Source organism: Artibeus jamaicensis, unplaced genomic scaffold, assembly GCF_021234435.1.
Source record: "Artibeus jamaicensis isolate MK-2021 breed Jamaican fruit bat unplaced genomic scaffold, CSHL_Jam_final contig_391, whole genome shotgun sequence".
NCBI classification, from domain to species: Eukaryota; Metazoa; Chordata; class Mammalia; order Chiroptera; family Phyllostomidae; genus Artibeus; species Artibeus jamaicensis.
In genome coordinates this window covers 17,955,064-17,981,476 of record NW_026521814.1, presented here as the reverse complement: position 1 = coordinate 17,981,476, position 26,413 = coordinate 17,955,064, and the positions used below count along the sequence as shown (strand labels likewise).

The following is a 26,413-nucleotide window of genomic DNA, read 5'->3' as shown; positions in this document are numbered from 1 at the left end:
TCTCAGGGCTGTGTTGCGTATCATCAGGCATATGTATCTGTGTTACCATTAAGGGCATTGTTAATTTTGACCACTCAACCAAGGCAATGTCTATTAGCTTTCCTCACTGTAAATGGGGACATTTTTACCTCTTCTGTAATGAGAACAGTAAAGAGGGACAGGGTTTAAGAATAAGTAAATATTTTGTTCCCCAACTGGCTGTCGCTGATGGTTATAGTATCCATTGCTGATTCTTGTCTGAATCATTGTTGTTTTGGTGGTTGAAAACAATTATTTTCTAACTCTGTAAGTTCTCCCATATTTATTAGTTGTCATTCTACTATAAGACAGCGTTTTCCCTTCTCCCCGTTAGTGTGATATATTACTGTCTTATTTCCATTTGTATTGTCCAGGTTTGGCCAGTGGGAGTCTGAAGATGAGATAGTGGATATTTCATCAGAATGTTTTATATAAGTGTTATTAAAAATAGTTAATAGAGGCATGTAGAGAAAAGTGGGAGTGAGTAGCCAGAGAGGTGAGTTCTGTTGGTAATTGGGAAGGGCTTCAATGAGAAAGTGGTATTTGAAGTGAGCTTGGAAAAAGTGGTAGAACTTTTAGAGAAATGGTGATAAGGTGGAGTGGGAAGGAAAAACCGTCTGAACAAAGGAAGGCCTGGAATACTTGGTATTTGGCAAATGCATGGGTCCCAGGGATGATGCAGAAGCTGAAGTGGAGCGAAACACTTCCTGCGAGCATTTGCTGTGCGAGCTGCACTGCTTAGAATTTCCTCCATTGTCCCACCCCTGCTCTTTTGCTAAGGGGCAGGGTGAGCTGTGAGGAAGGAGGGAATTTTAACTAGTGGAAACAGCACGAGCCAAGAACCACATCAAATAGTCCCTTCTCCAGGAAGCCTTTTCCAGATCCTTAATAGGAATTAACCACCCTGCTCTCACGCCCCCATGGCACTGTGTGACTCTGTTAACAAGTCCATTCTGTCTTGTGCTGCTTCTATTTCTGGATAAGTCTTCTTCCTCTAAAGCATGAATCATATCTTAATTGCTTTGCCCCTCCCCCCAGCACTCAGCACAAATGCTCAATAAATGTTTCTCAACATGTGTGGGAGGAGAGACGGTGGGTAGGAATTTGTACAGGGAGGACGCTGAATGTCATTTTGAAGGTTTGGGCTTGCTCTGCAGACAGCGGTGAGCCATGGTGCCTTTAGACCAACACAGGGCTGGTCAGAGCTGGGATGGAAAGAGAACACCACAGTTCCTGTGCTAGGCGCCTGGGGAACACTAGCCAGAGGGTGCCAGCCAGGAGGGGTGGGAGGAATGGAAGGAAGTAGTTACCATGTTCTGAACCTGGGCACTCATGTGAATGTTGGTGTTGAAAAAGAAGGAATTGCTCATGGATTTGAGGTTTTGGGACTGGGTGATTAGGAGACTGACAGAGGCCTCTTACCATAAAAGGGACCTCAGGGGCAATTACAGAGCAGGTAAGGAGTTCAGTAAGATTCTGTTACTTCCTCATCCCAACTCTCCCTGAATTCAAAATGGTATGCACTATTGAAAAGTTTAATTATGTCAAATAAGATGGGAATGTCAAATGAGATTTTCTGTACTTGAAGTGCTGACTTGGGTGTAGTGAACATTTTTCATTTGACTTTAGTGATGGCTTTATTAAAAATGGACATTAGTATCTGCTTTTTTAACCTTGACTCCTGGCCTTGCGACAGCAGCTTACCAGGAAGTGGTCATCAGCTTTCTTTTGGCTCCTCTGTCCCTCCTGCCTCTTCCTAACAACAGATTTGCTTGCACCTGCTCCAACTGGGTTCTAAGGGATAAACATCTTGTGAGCCCAGAAAATTGTAGTATCAAATCTCAGCCCCAACTGTGAGGCAGCACTATCATCGAATCCCCGCTTGAGAGGGGTTGCTCTCCCAGTTCCCTGGGGAAGAGTCCTTTTCCCCTGGCTCCTTGTCAGGCTTGAACTTCGACCTAAGCTCTCTGTTTAGCTCCCAGCATGCATTGCTCTGGCTCCTGGCCCTGACCCTGCGCTCTGTGCTCTCCTCCACCCCACAGGTCAGGCCTGGGTAGCCTTGAAGTCACCAGAATGCCCTGTTCAATTATGAGCATATTTATGCAAGAAGAGGAAATAGACTTTTCTATTCATTACAGCCCTTTGTTTTTCTCCCCAGAAACAAATGCTAAAGGAACATGATATATGATTTGTGATTTGGTAAATACACAAAAACATTGCCTAATATTCACAAAGTTTATTTAATTCACATCTTCCTCCATAAATTAAATGCTTTGTTATAACTCATAATTTATGTTAAGAGGGATATTTCTATTTCACTAGTAGGAAATATGAATGTTTAAATATAATGCCATTTTCAGGAAAACTTATAAGAATTTCAACTAAAGAATACAAATACTATTTAAATAGCCATATAACATTCTAATTGGACTTAGTATGTGGTTTTAAAGTGAATTAAAAAATGCTGGCGAGACTCTAACTGTGTCTTCATGCTTGCCTCTAGGTTTTTCAAACAGACCAACGTCATTAAAAATACTCCTTAATCCCCAAAGCCACAAGAGAGAAGCCACCCATGTCTATTATGAGAAGGTTGAACCACTGTTGAAGATTGCAGGAATAAAGACTGACGTAACAAGTAAGTCATTTTCAGAATGTAATTTTGCCATGTAAAAAAAGTATACTTAAGGAAGCAAAATGACCTGACTCTGTTATTAATCTAAATTTAGGACACTACAGAAACACCTAGTGATCTTCTAAATTTTTCTATAACCTCTACCTCAGCCAGCTTCAGGATTATAAATTTAATTATTTTTTCTTTTTGTGATATTTTGTTTAGAATATTAGTATTTTCTCTTTAAAACATTTGTCAGGCTTTAAAAATTATTAGGTATCACTTTAAAGGGAACGATACATTTTTCGACATTTTCATGAGCATGTTTGCTGTTGACACGTTATTTCTGCAGTTTGGCAAGCAGTTGATTTTTGCTCACTTTCATGTTTGATGCCTGTCCATGGAATCCTTCATTGGGTGGTTTTTGTTCTGACTCTGACCCCTGCTGGTTAGGTCAAAACTCAGCACTGAACTGCTGGTTTTAGGTGAATTCAGAGAGGCCAGAGCTTAAATCCATTGACTCAAATAATAAAGGTGCTTAGGTTTATACCCAGGAAAATAGAAATTTGCTACTTATGAAGTTAATAGGAAGAATATTAGTAAAATAATTTTCATCTTTTGAATATGGTGACCAAATGTTTTTTTTTTAGATAAGATTATTTTTCCCACAGGGAGGGTGGACTGAGAAGGAGGGTGGATGCTATTGGTAATCACACCTCAATTCTTCTGGTTCTATCTCTATGTAGCTTTGCTACATAACATTTATAGCACGTCTTAATTTATGAAGAGCATTGAGTAATGAGCTCACTCAGGAGACAAGGCCAGAGTGTGTGGGGGATTTCCAATCCCAGGTACAAACTCCTGGAGGTGGGGCCCAGAGCCCCTGGCTTTGCTCAGCTGCAGGGAAGGGGGTCTCACAATGTTCCTCAGGTTAGTGAAGCCCGCACCCCATGACTTCATGAATTGGGGTAGAAAGAAGTTTCTAAGAATAAGAGAAAAGGCATCTATCTACGACAATGGAAGTTGAAGAGAAACTACCATAAAAAACACAAAGGAATTTCTGAATTAAAATCATAGTGTAGGAGGTTACCTTTCTTCTTTGTGGCTCTTGGTTTGGGTGATGGGTAAGAAAAAGAAACCGTTCAGATCTATCATTCCTTCCTACTGAAGGTGTTCAAAGACTGGCCGAAGGACAAGTTCGAAATTCATATTAGGATGACACAATTAAAAGTGGAGTAAACTTACTGGCAAACTCAATTATGTTGCTTTTGTTTCAGTTTATTTTAATTTAATATCCAGTTTTACGTGGATATTAGTATATATGATTCAGGTCAAGAAGCTCCTGTTGAATGATTTGTGTTAAACACTGTGCAGAATGCAAGATGAATAAGCTATACTACCTGTTCTTGAGTGACCTGTAGTTTATTAGAGAGTCAAATAGAGATTTAAAATAAATATAATTGGGATAACATAAAAGTATGGAGTCTGAAAGGGTGATATTAAGACTTTGAGTCTTTGAAAGACTCAAAGTATTTGAACTGGGCAGCTCTCGAGTGTCAGAGGAGGTGAGTAACGGTTCTCGGAGCAGAGGCAGCAGAAGGAAGGTGAGGGAAGGAAGGCCAGCCAGCCAGCACATCCCAGCAGGGCGCGTGTGTGTTGCACCCACGATATCCTGGGTGTTCTTTTGCTCTACCTTTCAGTTTTGACTTCACCTTCAATCTGGTCTCTTCCATCATCATAAAATGGTTGCTTGTGGATTGGATTTTTCTTTGTTCAAATGTAGTAGGGTGAAATTTGAATAAATCTCATAATATGTATTTGAATAAATATGTATGTGAGAGATCCACCATGCTTTAATCTTGAACGAGGATTCTAATTTCTTCCTTTTAGTTTGACAATAGAGTATGTATGCCCAACCTGGAACAATCACTCTCTTAACTGTCCAGAACCTTCCCATAGGCTGAAGGTGGTACCCCCTTTTCCTGAAGGCTGAGAATACCGAGCTGAATCTGGGTTCTAGTAGGGAGATAAATCGGGCAGATGGGCTTTTGGAAAGGCTCCCAGCAGTGTACGCTACAGGAAGTCTGCGTCCAGATGACGGATGGATCGTTATGCTACACTCACAGGTTTGGTCATCAGACATTGATCTGGAGCTGGTATAAACTTTTTGTCATAGTGTTGCAATCTGGTTTAGCAGAAAGGGTTCTGCCAGCTGAATAGGGAGCGTACAGGAAGAGAGACGGATGCGAGGACCGGAAACTGGTACAGGAGTCTGACGTGAGGCAGAGCTAATGATGGGAATGTGGTTTCCTTCTTAAAAAGGTTGTATTGGAGAGACAAATGAGATGCTCAAGGGCTTTCCCTCCCCTAAATTTGTTAATGTTATTGCATGTTGTTTAGTGTGATGTAAAATAAAATTGGAATATTACATGAAGCAAATTTAGAGTCTACATATTTGTGCAGAACCCCTAATTATTAGTTGCCTCACACTCCTCCTACAGGCAAAGTTATAAAATTGCATCGTTTACTTATAGGAGCATTTCAGAATAGATATTGGCTAAATATTTATATAAAAATGTTTTATATTTTGTGCAAAAGACCGAATAAACACATGGATACTCAAAAAGTTTTAGAATCCTCCTGCGTATTTTCAGGGTGTAGTTTTGTACTTTGAATAAGGTAATATATTTGAAACTGCCCTTTATATTATGAAGTGCTGTAGAAATGTCATAATGCTGTGCATTTCAGTTTCATAAAATCATGTAATGGTCAGATTCAATTTGCACTTCATTTGAAAGAATAATTATCTTCAAGGGTAAAACAGAAAGAGCATATACTTTCTGCATGTCCAGTGTGATTATTATTATTTCAGTGTATCTTTGGACATTGCTGAGTCCAAATGGAATTTGAATTACATAAGACATTCTCTATAATGATTAGTTCATTAGAAGATAGTGCTGTACAAATGAGGCAGGATTTGAAAAATTATAGCTAGATATATTCATTTAATTTTTTCTATGAATTTCTTTTAAACTCCCCATCTCATTCATGCAAATACACTTACTTTTTTCACTGTGCCTGTGCTGAAACCCCAACTGTGTCTGAACGCATGTCAGCATCTGTAGAACGAGATGGACTAATGTTGCTTACTCCCATCACCAGTGCAGTCTCTTATCTCATAAAGGTTCAGAAAAACTTCTGGAAGAAGCTGGAAAGAACTGAATTATTTTGCCCAATAACTTGGTATCAAAGACAACCTTAGGAGTCAGAACATTAAAGGGAAGAGGAATTTCGAGAGATCCTAGACTTATAGAATAATTCTAAGATCAATAAAGTGACAACGCCAAGGCAGCAGAGAAATCAAACTGGAAAGAACATGGAGCCCCTCTGGTTCAGTTTCCGCCATGAGGTAGAGGGCAGGGGTGTGACCTTCCTCGGGGATGAGCACCCAGCCTTGGCCCAGCACCCTGTGACTGAGTCCATGTGTGCCATTAGGGGACAGTGCCAACAGACAGTCTTATCCTGATTCAGGGTCCCTGTGTTTTTGTGCAGATTAAAAAAGGACACCGTCTTTGTGCTGACTTTGGAAAAGGTGCCCTGCTGGGCTGGTCTAGCTGAGATCTCCCAGCAGGTTGGGTAGGTGTACGGCTGGATTGCAAGCCCACCTGCCTCTTCGGCCCGATGCCTTTGTGCAAGGCATAAACTGCATAACTTGGAGAATCTGGGAGCTGACATCTGCCTCCTTGTTACTTTTGTCTACTAGAGTCAGTGTTATCTTTTGTGGTAATACATAATAAGTGAAATAAATATGTCCCATCTTCTGTATAAGAGTCATTGAGATATTTGAAAACAGATACAGAAACTATCCTTGATCTCCCTCGTTCGTGACAGGCAATTCTATCCCCTTCAGTCAATCTTTGTATTCACAAAGGACTGCTAACCCATGTCATGCTCATTGTCATTACTACGGTCAAAGATTCTCCTCTGAATGCAGCTTTGATCTTTGCCAGCTCAGGGCCCATAGGAGTGCTCAGTTGGTCACCAGATAATTTTTACTTCCTGTCTGGCCCTGGGCAGGATTGTCAAGAAAGCGAAGTTTATTGTCACTTTCTTTTTTCTCCCTCCTTGCGTCTAACTCTTACCGACTCTCCTCTTTGAATTGTTTCCCTTTGATTCTTTGTATCTCTAACTGAAACCTTCTCTTCTTTGGAGATGCCTCCTGTTACTCCTTATATCACCCAGTAGAAAGCAAGGCAATGTTAAGAAAACTGAGTCACAAAAGATGTTAGCAGGCTGAGGCATTTACTCACTTCTATTTTTACCTGCTTCTGATTAAAATTCTGGGTGGTAGATATTCTTGCATTGTAGCCAGCTAATGAGAGAGAAAATTCTAGATAAAGAGTTCTTCTCATTATCCTTTAAATAATTGTGGATGTAAATGGCCAATCCCATTTCTAATAATCAGATGCCAGTTAGGAAGTTGGAACTTTATCCCTGGGGAGAGTGGAGAGTCATGAGTGGAGTTTATGTTGGGAAGTAATATGATTAAATATACATTTGAGAAAGGTCATTCCAGCTAGAGTGGGATAAAGGTTACAGAGAGCCAGGAGAGGAGGCTGTTGCCGTCTACACGTTACAGAGGGTGGTGACTATATGTAGGGCATTGGCTTTGGGATGCTGGGGTGCTGCAGAATAATTAAAGCCAGAAGCAACAGACCTTGACCATGCAGTGGTTGTAGAGAGTGAAGGAGGGGATAATCTAGGAAGAAGTCATTTGCCTGTCTTAGGCAATGGGGAGTGCATTGTGGAACACAAACGGAATAATATAGTTGAGAAAAAAATGTATTTAAAGGTGAAAATGATGGATTCCTTTTTTTAGTTTACTAAGTTTGAAGCACCTACAAGACAGGAAAGAAAATGACATTTTCAGCATTCAATCCAATTATATAATTTTATCACGAGACCAAAAAAGGTTTCCTTAAACCTAAATGAAATCGCTTGATTTTACTTTAGCCCATTTTCTCATCAACATTCAATATCAACCTCAAGACATTACTCTCTTCCAGCTTTGTCAACCTGGGGAAGTAATATTTGAACTGAAGGTAAGGATGGGGGATCCCAGCAGTGAGAACCATGTTTGAAGACGGGGAAATAACAGAGACTCTGAATTTCCTGTGTAGAAGGGGCATCGGGTATGAGCCTTGTTGGAAAGGGACAGATGAAAGAGGAGGCCAGAAACCTTGTGGAAGCGCGTTTGCCCAGCGGTCCACTCTCTATGTTCATCGGGAGCAGCATGATTTGGATCTGGCTTTTTCTGATTCCAGAGCCCACAATATCCCATCTAAATACATATTTTGACTTCTACTATATCTAAATAGTAATCCAGATTACTCTCTCATTTCTCCTACATTATTTTTCTTTATAACCACTTACTACTACTTAATATTGTATGTTTAAAAAATTAGTGTACATTCTTTCTCCAAAATGCAAACTCCCTGAGATCAAAGACTTTATTTATTTTGTCCTAATATATTGTGATCAGTCTTGTTTCATCTTTTCTGTCTCTTTCTTCCAGCTGTGTGATTTTATTTAACTTATATACAGTGTCACTTAAAAATTATTCTTCTTGGGTAATTTCTGTCAGTGTATAATCAAATTCTACCTGCAAGATAAAAGGAAAAGTGAACTATTATTTCATATTGTACCTAAATAAAAAGGGCAATCAGCCATGACATTATTTTCAAGCTAATTTTGTAGCTTTAAAATGTAGCTTGGGTTTGAAAAGCTTTTCTAAAGTAAGCTTTAGTATGAAAGCAAGGCTTGATAAGCTGATTCTCAGCATAACTATTTCTTCATAATATTCTTTACTATTTTTAAGGCGTGTATGTAAATATTTTATTATTTTGCATTTAAGGTTGCAACTACTGACTGCGGTTATGAATAAATGATCAATATGAAATCATTTACAATAACTTAAACTTACAAGCTTATAGCCTTTTTTTGAGTGGCATGTCACACAGAGAGGTTTTATTCACGCGAATATAATACATTTGAATAAGCTATGGGAGAATTACAAAGTAATGCTGCTGGATACAGAGTGATTCTTTTAGACACCAAGACTAATACTTTTTAAGAATATCTAAAACCATTGCAGGAAAAGCTCGAACCATGCTGGCACCAGGGACAGACAGGCATGAAAGATTAATGTAATCTTGCATATAATGATGCACATTCTTACACAAAAAATCCATCTGCAGTGTCATGTCAGTCAGCAGAAATCTTTGATGGGTGGATACAGCTGGGCTGTCTCTCCTGGCAGAGCTGCCCTAGAAAATGCAAAATGTGGCTGGGATGCTTGGTGCCATCTGCAGCGTGCCAGTTCACCCTGTCTTCACTGGCATTTACAATACTGCACAGGGCGTCATCACTGCAGAGACAGCGACAGGGAGTGACAGATTCCTTTCCTCCGAGGATGCAGCTCTGGTGGGACTGTGCCACCCTCCTCAGCGCTGGATCAGTTGTCACTGGTGTTGGCGTTGCTTCATATTTTCACATCCAACTCCTCCTCCTCCTCTTTGTAGTCTAGCAGTTCCAGATACACGTTCTTCTAGCATGTAAATCTTACACTAACCTTTCTACTAATTTATTCGTGTAAGGTTGCCAAAGCGATTTAACATCGACTGCTTGATGCCAGCCAATGTGCCTTATTTTCAAAATACTCCTGCTCTTAGGCTTCTGATTTTAAAGAAATGTGTCTTATTTAGGGAACACTAAGTGGAGAGGCACCAAGATAAATTGCCCAACTGTTCTGTGTGGAATGTCCCCCCATGACTTATGTAGTTGGAACAAGTATATGACCTTCTTTTACATAAAGCTATAAAACGCATCAGGGAAGTAACACTTAATCCTCTTTCTTTCTCGTGATTAAAATATACATATTCAAGAATAAATGGTTTATGACCTGACCATATATTTTTCATATTATTTTGCCAGACCAAGTTAAAAAGTATAGATCGTTGTTTAACACTTTCACTTTTTGTGTTTTTATTTATTTTTTAAAATAGTAACGGAATATGAAGGGCATGCTCTGTCACTACTAAAGGAGTGCGAACTGCAGGAATTCGATGGGTAGGTTATATTATTAATCTATATTTTTCATAGAGCTTAATGTTATTAAATGTTTTAGTTTTTTAGCTATATATTTGGGACTTGGTATTTTGAAGTATTTGTGATATATGTAATTCGGCTCTATTTCTTTCATATCTGCGTAATAACAATTAATGATAATCAATTAATGACAATCGTCCACTTCTTGAGATCAGGCCTAGGAAAGCAGAAGGAGAAATTTAATGATAAGCCCTGAGAAACTACAGTGTCCCAGCCTATACTTACCTAATGTACATGTATTGCATCTATCGTCCTGGGTCCTTGGCTTGAACCCTGTGAGTACCTAGCAAAGCATTGATCCCCTCTTACAAATCTATTGAGAGTATTAATAGCGACCCACCAGTTATTTGATTGTGATTGATTGAGGGTAAATATTTTATAAAAACAAATACATTATTTTCAGAATGAACACAAGACATTAATTTTAATTACCTTCTCTAATTTTGTGGCTACCCAATAAGTGTGTCATTCACAGTGGGCAGTGGGAACTGTCACTTGCAATACACTGCTGGAGTGTGTAGAAATTGTTCACTGAAATGCAAACATTAGAAACAACATAAGTGACATATACTTTAATAGTTTTTAAAAAATTAGGTGAATTAATTTGTTAACGTGCAAGATTGGTGTATGAGACAAAAACATTCTTTTGGGTAATATTTTTTTTTTGCAAAGGTGGGCATTTCAGAGTTTTGAAAGGTGGCAAATATGTGAATAATTTGTGTCACATGGTAATGTGCAAGGGGACAACAAAAGAGTCAAGATATCGGGAAGGGCGGTTGGGTTGTTCAACCAAAGTGAAAGGCTTCACTTCTCTCAGAGAATCATTAGGCTGTTAAGGGAGCAAAGCAGCCTGATCAGAATGGAGCATTAGAAGCGTTGTTTTTCAAAGTGCTTAATAGTTTGGGTGAGAAAAAACATAGTGGGTGATAATGTTTGGTAAATAAATTATTTTTCAAAAAGTAATTTAATACAGAGGAGTAAGTCTTGATAGCAATATAAATATTGAGGGTGAGACTATGAGAGGGAATTCATACTTAGAGCTAGAGATATTAATTAATAAGCTACATTTAGGAAATTATCTTGCAAGTATATAATTTAAGAAAGGTAATCGGAAGAATCGTGTCCACTAACGACCTCACCTCAATATGCCGCATAGCCCTGAAACACGGCTTCTGAGTGTATGTCAGTGTGGCTGCATCTCAAATAAAGCTGTTGCTTCAAAACACGATTATATGGATAAGAATAGATAGCATAGGTATTAGACCCGGTTTTGCCCCTCAGCACTAGGAAGTGTCCTGCTACTTGTGGCATCTATAAATAAGTTTCATTGGTAATTATGCTTCGAGAGGACCTGGAAGAACTTTGCGGAGTGACGAAGGACCGGTGTTGCTCAAGTGCAGAACGGTATTTTCTTCTTTACCTGAACTGACTTAGTCCTTGTTTATCTCATGTGACAGGTGTTGTTATTTTGCAATGTGCTCTAAACACATTAGAGGTACTACAGTTAATACCCGGAGTTTTTAAAGCAAATAATTTGGCCTAACCATTATATGAATTGATTCCAGTAATTGACTGCTCTTGACTCTGTGATACTGATTTATTTACGACTTATTATAATGTAAATTTTTAATGGAAAGTTATCTATTTTCCAAGATCCTTTAAATAGCTTATTTATTACCCTGGGTTCAGCTTTTTCATTAGGAACTGGTACGGTGATTGGGATCTTAATAAAATGGTAATTTTAATTCACACTGCTTAGAATTACATAGGTGAGTATATGAGAACAATGGAAACAGTTTCTTTAGGTACTTCTAAAGAACAACTTTCTAACAAGTGAAACTATTTGAAAATGGAAATACCCTACATTCCCGATTTTCCTGTTCCCGAACCTGTTCAAAGAAAGACTATGTAGGAGACTTGTTTTTTTAAAATTATTTAAAAAAATATTTTATTTATTTTTAGAGAGAGGTGAAGGGAAGGAGAAAGAGTGGGAGAGAAACATCAGTGTGTGGTTGCCTCTCATGTGTCCCTACTGGGGACCTGGCCTGCAGCCCAGGCATGTGCCCTGACTGGGAATTGAACCAGCGACCCTTTGCTTCACAGACCCACACTCAATCCACTGAGTTACACCAGCCAGGGCAGTAGACTTGTTTTAAATCCTCACCTAGGGATGTTTATTGAGTTGAGAGAGGGGTGAGGGAGACATACACACACACATATCGTCGTGAGAGAGAAACATCAATTGGTTGCCTCCTGTATGCACCCTGATGGGATCAAACCTGAAACCTAGGTATGTTCCATGAATGGGAATTGAACCCTCAACTTTTGATTGTATGGGACAATGCTCCAAGCAACTGAACCCCAGCCAGAGCTATCTATATAGAAGCCCTTTTTGAAGAACATATATAAAAAACTCAAGGATGGGATAAGGTAACCTCAATATTCTATAGGATTTTGATGAGAGGGGCTATCATTTCTTCAGGAATGAGCTTGAAGCATCTCTGCCTGACTCTAGAGGAGATATTGGTAGGGAGTGATTAGGAAATCACCTAAAAGTTTTTAGACACAGAAAGGTTAAGATCATAGAAAGATTCTATGTATATTATTCAGCAAAGCAAAAGTGATGTGGTAAGTACTGTTTAAGAAATATTATTTGCTAAGATTCCTGAGTCCCATGTTCCCATGAAGACACATGGTGACATCTTTCTAAAGCCAACAGGAACAGTGTGTCAGCGCTCATGACAGCTGGTGTGCAACTCGCGTGTTTTGGCCAACACTCAGACCCATTGCTACAATTTTAGGAACTGTCAGTGTCTATGTTGGCCTCTGTTTATACTGGGAATGAGCAGGAAGTTTTGTAAAGGCAAAGACTTGAAGCATTTGACTGTGTAAGTGTGAATATGCTTAAGCCAGTCTATAGCTGTTAGACAATTATAGTGATACTGATATTTTCCTACTTTGTGTCATGGTGTTTTTTATTTGAATTTATTGAATTACACATTTTTTCTTTTGTTAATTTCACCATTAACTAGACCCACTATAATTTAGACATTATTTGGCTATCATTAACATTTTATCATATTGATCATGGTATTTGTATCGCTAAGGTGAGAGAAAACGCTCTCTCTTCTGAAAAAGTTTAAGTGAAAAATTCAGTAATATATTAAACGTGACAAAGATGGTATTGGTTGATAGACAAAGACACAAACATCCATTTAAAATTTTTCTTTTTACTTTTTATAAAGAGAAAAAAGTTATTAGCTTCCAGTTGTACTTTTCTAGGCAGAATCATTTTTCTTGGGGCCATGGAAAGAAATTTACTTATTTTAAAAACATAAGACATGTTACAGGGAAAATATTAGTTACTCTAAGGTTTATGTTTTAGGGTAACCCTTAAGTGTGGTTAAAATAACTCTCATTATAAAGGGTTCATATTTTCCCCTTTTCTTGTAGTACCCAGACTTGTGATATGTTTGTATTAAGTATACTCCCTCGGTTGATTAACTACATCTGGAGACGATCCTAATGACCTAGTAATAATCAACATAAATAGATATATATCTTCCTAAGTCATTTAATTCCATATAAGTTATACTGGTAAACTGATTTATAAGGCTATATTCATTAAGTTTTTACATATAGGAAAGGAAAATAATATCTTGAATCAGAGTACAGTCTCCAAGACCAAATGGTCTTGTTTCAAATCCTCATTCTGTAACTTACTGTGGTATGATGTAGGAATAGTTACTCAATTTTTCAGTGCCTTAGTTTCCTAACCTGTAACCTGAATGTAAGTATATGTCTACCGCATTCAGTAATTGTTCAAATTAAATGAGTTAATGCATGGTGAGTACTGAGAACAGTGCCCTGTACATAGTAATTGTTCACTAAAGGTTACTTTATTGTTGTAATCATCATTTGTTATAGTTTCAAAATACTTATCACAGCATGGTGTTATCATATCATTTCAAAGGTTTTTGTAGCAGAGCCTATTCACAGAAAGGCCATCTCTACTAATTCTAGCCATACATTAGTAGGTACATGGCGCTGTAACTGGATGCAGAATTCCAGAGACCAGCTGTTGCCATGGTACATGGAAGAGTCAAGACCTTTGGTACTAAGTTAGGTGCTTTGTGTGATGGCTTTACGTGCTCCTTTTGGGCCACATGCACTCTTAGCAGGTAGAAGGCATGAATCTAGAAATTGTAATTAACTTTATAGAATTTTTGAAAATTTGACCACAGAGATCTTTAAAATCATACCTTGTCAAATCAAATCAATAGGAGTCAAATCAAACCTCGGCTTTCCCATTTATAAAGATGAAGTTAATGTGTACTTTTCAGAATTCTGAAGAATTTAATAGAAAAGAGCCAATGTATCATCTGACATAAAATTGGCCCTCAGTAGATATAATCACTATTTGCTGAATCAGTGGCCACTATGTGAACCCATGTACTCAGTTCAGAAATACAATAATACCCAAGCCACAAATGGCCTGGGTCATATTGTATATCCTGGAGCCTCTTCTATCTGGAGTGGACCTGCATCGCCCAGGCTCTGCGCAGCCATGGGGCTGCTAACCTCAGCCAGGTGCAGGGGCTGTCAGGCTGAGAGCAAGGTGGAGGGAGGTGATGGAAGACGTTCCCTTAGCCTTGGGATTCACAGACTTCTGGAGCTTAGGAAGCCAGTAACCCCTACTGATTATGGCCCACAGGTGGTTTTGTTTGGCACATAGAGTTTTTCAATACATAAAATGCTAGTGTTTACAGATTAGGAGATCCAACCTGAAACCAGAATCTGTGGCTTCTCTAGAAAAACGACAGAAGACGCTGTCCTGGAGGCCCGCCTCCCACAGGATGTGAGTGGGCGGGGACTGAGAAGTGCCTCTCCCTTTAGACTGAACAGACTCTCCCACTCTGGCTCCATCCCTGTCCACCTTGAGTTGTGACACCTGCTTTCAGTAACAAAACCTTCCTTTTGTGAAAGTTGAGGTGATTTTGCTACTCACCTAAGGTTATTTTGAACCTTTTAAATACAAATGATTATGAAACAAGTGACTGATATATACTTACTTTCATGGAGTCTCATTTCCACACCCCAGTCGTCTACTTATCATGAAACCTTAAAAAAGATTAGCAGTACCAGCGAGGGTCAGAGGGTAGTAATGCTGGTTTTAGAACCGACAAATAGCAGCGATGTCCAGGAGATGAAAACCAGCTCAGGTTTGTCATCACTACACACATATACTAATGATAACTAGCAGTCTCTAAAGTTAGAGCCTCATATTTTACATGACTTTTATTGCTGTCTTTTCAGAGCTATATTGAAAATCAGCAGGACTTTATGATTTTTTTGTTTGTATCAGTGAAATGAATTGCACCTCACTATTAACTAACAAACAAAATGAAAATACTATGTTTTTAGATAGTAATAGAGCAAAAGGCAGGTCAGATATAAATTCACATCTTCCAGTGTTCTAATACCTCTTCACCCACTTAAAATCATCCAGGTGTTACATTCATGGAGTAAACTTTACCAGTGCAGAGCTAGTGCCTTCTTACCCACTGACACATGCTAAAATGTTTGAAGGTGTATAGTAATCACGCGCACAGAATGTATGAGATTGGCCTTGGCTGGTGTGGCTCAGTGGATGATGGAGTGCCGGCCTACAGACCAAAAGGTCACTGGTTTAATCCCTAGTCAGGGCACATGCCTGGGTTGCAGGCCAGGTCACCAGTAGGGGGTGCACAAGAGGCAACCACACATTGATGTTTCTCTCCCTCTCTCTTTCCCTTCCCCTCTCTATAAATAAATAAATAAATAAACAAACTCTTTAAAAGTAGAGTGTATGAGATTAATAATTTGAAGTCTAGATCTCATGAATTTATTATCAGTTACTTTGAAGTTTTGCATTGTTTTACCTAATTTCTTGTTTTCTAGTGTTGTCTGTGTTGGGGGAGATGGCTTTGCCAGTGAAGTAGCCCATGCTTTACTTCTCAGAGCCCAGAAGAGCGTGGGCATGGAAGCAGACAGCATCCTGACTCCTGTCCGGGCACAGCTCCCCCTCGGCGTCATACCAGCAGGCAAGGGAATGGCCAGGGATGTGCCAAATGGAGCCTCTCCTTCTGTCACTCCCTGTTTTGCATCGTAGCCTAGACAGTGTAACAGAGTTAAATGCATAGACTTTGAGCCTGAAAGACCTGAGCTTGGCATCTCTACTAGCAAGTGTGAGACTTGTACGCTTCATTTCATTTCTTTGAGCCTCATTTTCCTAATCCATGAAGGGGAGATAACCCATGTAGTGATCACCTGGTTAGTTACAAGACTGTCATAGTGCTGAATTAGGTGGTATGTGCAGAGGGTCTTATACGTAGTGAACAGATCAGTAAATGGGGTTATTATTGTTCTACCTTTCCATATAAAGGTCCGATGATCACATAGTCCCAGATAATGGAATTTCAAAACAGGACCATTCTGCTCCAATGGCTTACAGTTTCATGTGAGGTAGAAATGTGCTAATCCCTGTAGCCAAAGTACAAGCAGATAACCCTGAAAACACCAAGGGATTTATTCTGACTTCTGTCTCCCCAGCAATTAGGATACAATGTGACACAGTGAACACCCAATCATTAAGTTTAATTAAGTGAATGAATGTAAAGACAGTGTGATAGAGTAAGTAACAGTTGAATGAAGCCTGAAAATGGGTCCATAGTATCTGGCCTGAAAAGAGGGAGAATGAGTTTTTTTGTTTTCGTTTTTCTTTTGTTCTGTTTCATTTTTGCCTACAAAAGTAATACCAAGGCAAAACCCAGGAGTGCTGAGGAATAGAAAATGGCCCCTTTGTCGGGTGACAAGAATGCCAAATGAGGCCCAAACTGTGGTGGCTCCCGGGCTCTGAGTGGTGCTTGATAAACAGTAGAGAACAATGGGAGGCGCAGGGTGTGGGAGCAGCCTGCTGGGAGCCTGTTCCGGGAAGACTGGTGATTAGGGGAAGGGAGCAGGAGAACACGGGGGTCAGACAGAGGGAGAACAGCTGGAGCACACAGGCCTCCAGAAGGGAGGAAAATGTCTTTTGCAAGTTGATGATGCTATATGGGTCACTTCTCCAAAATTACTATTTAAACAAACAATAGTGAAGGACAGTGATTATTTCTGTTCACTAAAAATAAAAATCAGACCTTATCTTTAAAGAAAAGCAGAACTATTGTTTCCTGTGAAAATGATGCACATGATTGAGAAAAGTCAGTGTTTTATTTATTTGGTAATCACATTCATTTAGTGTCAATTTCAGCATACTTAGTGTTGACAAAGAACAAAAGATGGACAGATGTTCTTTTAGAATATAAAGTCTGTCACACACACGAGAATTTACAAGGATATTTGGATACACCCCGATAATTGTGAGCCGTATAGAGAAAAGCCTGTGGTGGTCTTGAACTAGAAGAGAACAAGATAACCTGAACTCAGAAAGGAAAAATAGAAGATGCATTTTGGGCCAGCCAAGTTGACCAAAAAGGTCATTTTGTGCCATTTTAGTAACTCTGTCTATAACAGTGGAGCTATGTCAGCATTTCCTCTGTGCACAGTGGTTGCACTTGGGTCACCGTCTTTATTCATAGCTTCTGAGGTCATGCGTGAACTCCTGAGCATTAAAAGTGGCAAGATGGGTGTCCCCCCAGGTACGCATTTGACATAAAGTGAATTGCTAGCTGGAAAAACTGGTGGCTATCCTTATCTTGTTAATATGCAACTTAGATTTTATAAAGGAGCAGCATCAAGTTTTATGCACTTAAGTGTATTTCTGATTTTGAAAGCATTTTCTGTATAGAGTGGATATGTAGAAATGCCAACTAAATACCTATTGTTTATAAGATACAGCCTGTTGCCAGAACTCTGGTCGCTGTCTAGGAGCTCCAGCTTATGAATTCCATCGAACAGGAGGAGGAAGTCACGTGCAGGCAGTATTTAACATGAGGGCTCCATGCCCACTAGTGAGAACAAGGGCTAGGCAGGAAGTTTCTAAGCTGAACGTAGAAGACAGTTTGCCTTTGAAGCCATTTGCCTCCTGGAGAGAGACACCCAGAGGGATAGTGTTTAGTAAATTACTACACTGAGCCAGCAGACTAAGCTGCTGAATTATGGTCAGACTCAAATGGATCAGATGTGGAGAAGCCTATATTTGAACTGCTGGCCATTAGCATTGGTGTTTGTTGCTATGGGAACTGGTGCTAAGGAACTATACAGAGAGATTCAGATTAAAGGGTGTGCATGTGGGGTGTGGGTTGGGGGAGAGGATGGAGAAAAAAGCCTGAGAACATAAAAATTTTTAACAAGCAATCCAGTTGTTGTAAAACAGGCTTAATCTGCATACCCATCCTGCAAAACCATATATTCCTATAGAGTTCACATAAATAAATTCATGCTTCCCAATTAATTTGAGGAAAATAAAATATTGCCATGGGACTGTTAATTTCTATGATATTTCGGGCATAGAACCAAAGTGTAGGTGCAGTCTTCATGAGAATTTTAGATATGCTTGACTAGGAAGTCATTACATCACGTTTATCTGTTTAGATGTGGGAGACATTAACGGCCTTATGAATATTCATGGTGTCTGGTTAATTAAGTTAATTGTTCTGCAGAAGTGCTTGCACTTCCAAGGACAATTTTTTTTCCTTTTTCTTTTTGCCTCTGTGGCTTCTGCCTGGTACTTGTCTCAGTCAAGCTTTACAGGACCAGCTACTTCTGTCCTTGCTCTGCGTTTGCCGCATTTTTACCGTGTGGGGATGTGGTGGTGAGTGAGCAGAGTTGCTGGTGGTGTTCAGAAAAGTCACTTTGCAGACTAATTAGAATGTTTACCTTGAGGTAGAACATTTATAGCTTTTGTGAGAATGCTAAGATTACATGTTATTTGTGTGAGCAGTGTGTTCTTTTGGCTCGTAGGCATCTTTAAGATAGACCATATCTTGTTTCAGGAAATTGGACTCTATCTGTTATATTATCCAAATAAAAATACAGAGCAGTCTCTCATCTTACAGTTGTGCATCCACTTTCCTCTTGAACTTTTCCTTTCCCTCCCTCTACTGGACATCATTTATTTATTTTTAAATTAAAAAAATACTTTAATTAGTTTACAGTCAGTATTATTTTATGTTAGTTTCAGGTGTACAGCACAGTGATTAGACTATCATATACTTTACAGAGTATATTTCTAGGACCCAACTGGTCAGACTTACTACAATGTTATTTATTTTTAATTTAGAATCTAAAAATACCATTTTTTTACCAGTCAGACTGTGTTCTCTCCCTTTTACTCTTCCAGAGGAAGAGGAGAAAGATCACCAATAGCTATTGGCAGTTGCAAAAGCAGCACCAAAAGCCAGCTTCATGCTCAGGAGAGAACACTGCGTCTCCTCCTCGTGGTTTCGGGTGCTCTTCACCGTCAGGGAAACCTCTCTAGTAACAAACTATAGAAACGATCCCTGAAAGTATAGTCTTTAAAATACCATTCTCAAGGATTAAGGTACAACTTGATTAGAGTAGAAAATGACTAAAATAATTTTCTGACTTCTGGTCATGCCTGTCGTAACTGCCAAGCTGTATGAAATGAAGGAACAGTGGTAAGTCGCAAAGCCTGAGAAGTGACCTGTGGCATTCTAAAAGCACGTGTGCTTGGGCATGCTTTGCATCCTTCAGACTCACAGGGAATAAACAGTCTTTATTGTTTGAGTCATGATATGTGTCATTCTCTATTGCACATGACAACATTACATTATGCTTTTTAATAACCTTTCTAGAGGAATGCTTTTATGGCCATTCCTAATTAACCATGGTAATGGAGGAAATGGGTTTCAAGGAGTACTGTAATCCATTGATAATCCTAAATATCTCACTCTAATTATATAGCCCCCTCCAAAACCTTTACCATAAATATGACGGGGAAGAAATGTGCATTGATTTGTTCCCTCCCCCCCACCTCCTCAGTCTGGATTAATTAGCAGTTAGATGGCCAGGAGGCAGGCTGTAGAGGGTCAAAGGATTATTGGAAGGGACTCGGTATCTTAGTCCTGGGTAAAGATCCACAGAGTAACAGGTTTCTGGGCCCTTTGTCCTCAAACCTTAGGGTGCGTGGAGATCACCTTGCGGACTTGCTAAAACAGAAACACCTACCTGGGCCTTCCTCCCAGACATTCCACTGCCATGGGTTATAGGTGGAACCCAGAAAATTGTCTTTTTAATAAGCTCTCAAGGTTTCTCCCTGGACCATGTATTCTAGAAGAGTGCCTCTCCAGGTTAATGTGCATGCACATCACCTGAGCATCTTACACAACGCAGACTCTGACTCAGTAGGTCTGAAGTGGGGCTTGAGAGTCGGTCTTTTTAAGCACCAAGGTATTGACATTGCTGCTGGACTCTGGGCCATATTCTGGGTAACAGGGGTCACAGCATAACTTGCCTTTTGATCAAGCATTCAGAACCAGTTTACCAATTGGTTAAGGTGGAGTTTTTCTTTGCATTGCTATTGCTAGAGGTCTGAAAATCATTCATGCTTAGGCAGATCCCTAAGGATTATTATTATTTTAATGACAATCTTGGCTGATACTGTCTGAGTTACCTCTGCTTCTCCAACTGAGCAACCCAAGCCCACGGCGGTTCACAGTGACATAAACCACAAAGGCTAACATATGCTCCTGCATGAGTGTTCCTGGTTCACAAGACAAGTCTTGGCCTTGAAAGTCATTGTACATAATACATCCACGTTTTCACAGCCCTGAGTGATTACTGGAATTCTTTCTCATATCCTGTAGTAGAAGAAAACTTGTAGCTTCTTAATTTGAAACCCTTTTACCTCCTGGGAATGGTATGTGACTTTCAGAACCAGGCCCTCACCCCAAGATCTCAGAGACATCAATGCTATAGGGGCTGACTTGAGAGAGCTCTTTCCTTCTGTAGGTGGGAAAAATTCATGTAGATTTTAAGTTTTTGTATCCTAATGCTTATGAAAATCCTAACAGAAATCTATAATGTCTCAATACAGGTTTTCATACCATAGCATATACCATGGAATTAAATAATTTCTTCACCTAGGATACCATGTGTTAGATAATAAAGGGGAATCCCTGTTTGGATGAGAGCTTACCTCTGAAATTCAGTAAATGTATTTAAAGCATGTCTTCTGTACTTTGTAGTGATTTATATATTTTTCTTAGTTATTATTTGGATTTTCATGATTCGTGTATTTATGCCTCTGTCTCTGCTCTCCAGAGACACCTTTCTGCTGTCAATGCTTCTTTTACCATAAAGTTAGAAGCCCATTTCATTAATTAAAGTTGGAAGGAGTAGACTTTGATACAGCTGATATTTTTTGGTAGAAAATAGACATTCATGATGGAAAAAGCTGTAAGTAAGAAGATACTGTAAATGATTTTCTAATTTTTAAGCTGTTTGAAGATTAAACAATCATTCAGTAACCATTTGATGTGCATCTAAGCTGTGAATGTAAACATACATTTCCATTAATTTATCATCTGAGTATTACATAATGGCATTGTATAAAGTAGGAGCAAATGGTTAACTTAAAGCATATGCTACACTGATTGTACATGTGTTAAAATTGATTCGGCAGGCTCTACTAATGTATTGGCACATTCTCTTCATGGAATCGCTCACGTGGTAACTGCAACTTTGCACATTATAATGGGTAAGAATTATTTCCAAGAAGTTTGTTTTATAAGGAAGTTTTTATATTAATATAAAGAAGGATATTTTATTTCTGTCAGGCCTGCCTGAGGAAAGGCAGGTTCTTCATCTCTCCAAGCTGAGAAATGTTTGCTTAAAACCAAAAGTCAATTAGGCAAAGCTTCAGTGTTTGGGTTGCCTATCTTTTCATAATACAGATGCTAGAAAGAGTAGTAAATGAAGCTATGCTAAAATCTTGATAGAAAAACTGTTGCAATGATGTTTAAGTTCACAGTTTTATAACCAGGTCAAGAAAATCCGTACACATTATTTAAGTAGTACTGTTTGACTGTACCAAGACTCCAGGGCTAGGATTATGTTATTAAAAGAAAAAAAAACACACAGTAACACTTTTTAGCCAGTGTACATCTGCTAGACCTTTTATTATCCCAACTGATGAAAGCTCAAGTTCAATGCAAAACTACTCTTAAATCTAAGTTTACTCTGCATACATTGTACAACATCACTTCCTAGCCATGTTTTATATGACTTAGCTGCAAAATTTACTTCTTTATGTATCTTCTCTTAGTACCTGAAAAAGTTGCAAATGGCAATTGCAGTATTGTAAGTAAAGAGAGATGAAGAGAAAGCAAAACACTCATCATGGTATAAAGTAGCTTGAGGTCTTCTGTAAGTAAATAAATATGCTCTTCTCTTCTGTGTTTGCCATTTGGACAACGGGCACTGCTGCACCCTTGCTGCTTGACTGACACCTAATGGAACACTCAAGGGCACGTTCAGCCTGTTGACGTCTGCACCTTCAGCACCGCTGGCAGGCTTCTTCGCTTTGGCTTCTCTGCCATGTTTGGCTTTGGTGGAAGAACTTTGGCTCTGGCAGAAAAGCATCGATGGATGTCCCCTAACCAACGTAGGGATTTTGCTGTAATTAAGGCACTGGCAAAACTTAAGTAAGCCTTTGTTTTTCTTAAACCAAGAATTTTCTGTCCCTGAATCAGTGACTGTCAATGATAAAATTCATTGTGTTTTAGGCCAGAGGACTGTGAAATATCTTTTTTACCATTGAACAGCTCTCCAGATTTGCAAGAAAGGTAGGTAAACAGCTCAACGTAATATCTACCTCTGTGTCTTTCTTTAAAGTGTAAAATAGTTTGACATTGACAATTTATTAGGCTTGTGATATTTGGTTGGTTTTCTGACAGACTAGTCAATAATGCAGAATTGCAGTCTTGTAGATACTAGCCAGCCAGTAGTTTGGTTTCTGTCTTCTGAAACAACCATCCATCCTCTCTCTGTTCAGCAGCTGCGTAGTGATGTGCCTAATGCACTCCAAGCACTTTGGATACATGAGCCAAAAAACAGACAACTAAACAAAACCCACAGTTTCTGTCTTTGTGAGAGTTTCAGTTGAGTGTGGTATACAAACATTAATCAAGGTCACCCAAAGAAAGTACTGCAGTCTTTTAATAAAAGAAAGTAATTTTTTTACTGCTCATACTACCTGTAAGTGAATCAACACAATATAATTTAGTAATGGAATTGTTCACATATTTTTACTTATTGCCTAATGTCAGAAAATATTTAACATATTTAACATATAATATAGGATTCTATGATTTTCTCATATTTAATACATGCTATTTTTTCTTTGTTTTCTTTTCTTATTTTTAGGAGGGCACAGGGTTCTCCCAAATCTGGTGAGTCTGAAAGTACCTCCTGGAGATCCAGCCAGGTTCTGCTGGCATTTGCTCCAGTGTGGGAAGGTAACCGGTCACTGTCATTGTCTGCAGACGGTGATGCTCAGTGGCACGTGACCCAGGGGCAGTTCCTGAATGTCAGCATTATGGCAATTCCTTGCCTGTGTTCTGTGGCACCTGGAGGGTTGGCACCTAATACCAGGTAAGTGAGCATTTCTATTGAATCATTGATACGTTTCTGTAAACCAAAATTTTCTTTCAGAATACCCTTTCTCCCAACTCTTGGCAAGCTAGAATATTATGAAGAGCTATTCTGTCCTTGACTGTGTAATATTAAAGATGTTATGGAATTTGTCATTAGAGTAGGTTTAGAATAATGTTTAAACTGAAAAAATGATCAGTTACTCTGTTTTTTTTGATATCACTGAGGGCAAAATAATGCTGAGTTTTATAGACATGATATGTTATTTTATGTCGCTGCTTGCTTTATTTATTTGTTTTTATTTACTAATTGTTCAGAATATTATATTTAATTCTGGTTTCCAGTTTCGGTGCCGACATAAATACTCTTAGCATGAAAAGCACGTATGTTTGTATCTGTGAAACCATTCATCGAAAGAAACATTTCAGTTAGTCTTAATCTGAGTAGCGATACATGTGAACCTGCTGTCCACATTTCCCATAAGATACCCGGAGGTGTTTTGTACATTGTTTCACCCACAAGATGTAGCTATTTTCTGTCTGGCACCTCCTTTTCAGTGGCTGCCCATGATTGGTCTGAAAAGACCTCTTTCCTATTCCTGTGGAGCCCAGAAGGCAGAATCATGAATGTTGTGCAATACACTCAAATCCAGACTTTTCCCTGTAGGTAGAATAAAGGAATGACCAGTGTACTTTGGCAACTTACAACATTATTTGAATGATTAGTTTCAAAATATTCCCTGTAAAATATTTAACCCGAATGTTTAACATATAGCAAAAATGATTGATATTTTATTATTATTATTATTATTATTTTGCTTTGACAATGGATATGAAGATAATACACAGGGAAGTATCCTAAGTTAGAGAACAAAGGATACTTTTATTAATTTATGCCAGGCACATAGGATATGTTCTAATTATTAGTAAGTGTTGAAAAGTGGAATACAAAATGATTTTCATGTTTATGAGTAAAAATCAATTTAAAAAGAAACATTTTGGAATTATTTTAGGCTGGGAAGAAATAGCATAGGTCAAAGGGGCATTGAACCCCAAGAGTCAAGAGCTCTGGCTCTGTGGTCATTTTTCCTTTGTGTGCCTTTGGGCAAGTAACGTAAACTTAGGGGCTTCTTTTCCTTCTGCATAAACTGACTGAATGATGGGTAATCTCCAAGTCTCTTATAGCTGTAACCTGAGCTTCCACAAGATTTAAAGAACTCTTTTTAAAATTTCTTTGTTGTTATTATTGGAATAAGTTTACATTTGCATTGAAATTGAGCTGGCAGTTACTTGCCCGTATTTCTGCAAATGGCCTTCTAAAGCTACATTCGTTTGTAAGTGGCTTCTTTGAAATAAATCGCACACTCTAACTTTGCAGTCTCTTACTTTGAGCCCAACAGTTATGCAAGATTAAAATGCTCAGTCATTTAACTGAAAATGTGTGGAAGCCTTTGTTCTTTTCGGTTTTTGTCATCCATCCAATGGCCAGTTGGATTCCATTTCCTGTGTCACTTGGACCTGCCCATAAATCATTATTTAAATCAATTTTAGAGTGTTGAACTGTTTGTTATACCATTTGTACATATTAACTGTTTTATTATACATCTTTGAAAAACATGTGGTTTCACATTTAGAATCCTTAAATAAATACACTGGTTTTTAATTTGTCTTGATAAAGATATCAAGATAGATTCTGTCTTGATAGATTGCATGTGAGTTTATTTTATAAAAAGCCCTGAACATAAAAGCTTGCTGAGAAGGAAGTCAATTATTTAATAAAACCAATTCGAAAGACTGTGTCATTTAAAAATAACACAGCAAAATATGATTTAAGAATTTAAAATAAATTCACTATGATGATGATTTATCTAGCTTGCCTAAAACTTGTAGTAAACATGTATTTGTTAAAAGGATTAATATAGTCATTTCTGTTGTAATCTCTTAATAAACTTAATGTCAAATACAAATATTTAATTTCAGATTAAATAATGGAAGTATGGCTCTTATAATTGTACGGAACACTTCTAGACCAGAATTTATAAAACATCTGAAAAGATATGCCAGTGTTAAAAATCAGGTATAGTAAATTCTTTTTGTCTTATGTGCAAAGCTATTAATCATGGACAGAAATCTGCTACAAAGAGTGGGCACCAAGTCCTGCTTCATAAGGAGGCCTTGTTTTCTTCTGAATATATTTTTATTCAACCCGTGCTTCCCCCAAATTTTCAAAAGCATCCACTAGTGCTAATACAGACTGACCTTTTTGAACTATGGCTTGGTGATTATATTCGTGTTTTTGTTTGTTTGGGTTTTTGTGCAGAGAAAATAGGAAATGGGCGTTATATTGAAATACGAAGTAACTCAGTGATAAAATTACATACCAGGGATGTTCTTCAGAATGAGAATAGTGAAATCTGAGATTTTTAGCCTTCTTGGTTTTATGGCAGCAGAATGTCTGTACAGTTATGACCTTTAGATTCTCCTGCCTACCTTCGTTGATTGAATAGGTGTGCAGATAAGTCTGTAAAAATATACCACTTTAATACAGACATTATCTTATTCAAAATTAATGTGTGTGGTGATGTTTGTAGAGACAGAGATAGATAGATGAACAAACAGAAAGACAGACAAAATGGTTTTTCCATGGAAGGGATTTGTTTTAAAGAAAAGCAGTGACTCTTACAACCCAAATTCTTTTGACAGATATTTTGACCCAACTATTAGGAAACTAATTCTGGAAATGTGAATTTCTGAAATTGTGAATCTTGAAGCACATAGGCATAGTTGTGAAACCCTGAAGTCTCACGTCCGTTAAAGGTATAAAATTGTGCCAGGATGCAGTTGGGGAGGGTGCGTGGGAGGAAGCATGGCTGGTGGCAGAGTCAAGGCTCCGGGTTCTGCCCCTTTCCGATTTCCGACTTCCTTTAGGCAGGCCTCGTGAAGTTTCAGTTCTCTTCCACCCAGGACATCGTTTGAGTGATGTGTTTGGAGCAACCCACTGAAGTGCTTAGAAAATCACATC

At 38.6% G+C, this 26,413-nt stretch overlaps 1 protein-coding gene and 1 non-coding gene across 2 annotated transcripts in view; one reads left to right on the top strand and one right to left on the bottom strand.

The window, feature by feature from the left end:
- Positions 1-26,413, top strand: part of CERKL (ceramide kinase like) — a 100,122-nt gene that overhangs the window by 66,328 nt on the left and 7,381 nt on the right. Inside the window, exons 3-11 of the mRNA XM_037130050.2 lie at positions 2,522-2,653; positions 9,694-9,757; positions 15,737-15,879; positions 21,423-21,497; positions 22,266-22,443; positions 22,525-22,584; positions 23,165-23,190; positions 23,284-23,392; positions 25,372-25,468. Coding sequence (XP_036985945.2) covers positions 2,522-2,653; positions 9,694-9,757; positions 15,737-15,879; positions 21,423-21,497; positions 22,266-22,443; positions 22,525-22,584; positions 23,165-23,190; positions 23,284-23,392; positions 25,372-25,468 — 884 coding nt within the window. The remainder of the gene's footprint in view (positions 1-2,521; positions 2,654-9,693; positions 9,758-15,736; positions 15,880-21,422; positions 21,498-22,265; positions 22,444-22,524; positions 22,585-23,164; positions 23,191-23,283; positions 23,393-25,371; positions 25,469-26,413) is intronic.
- On the bottom strand, positions 19,081-19,294 carry LOC119037784 (small nucleolar RNA U3). Its single transcript, XR_005080284.2, has one exon. It is a non-coding gene; the product is annotated as a small nucleolar RNA U3 (small nucleolar RNA).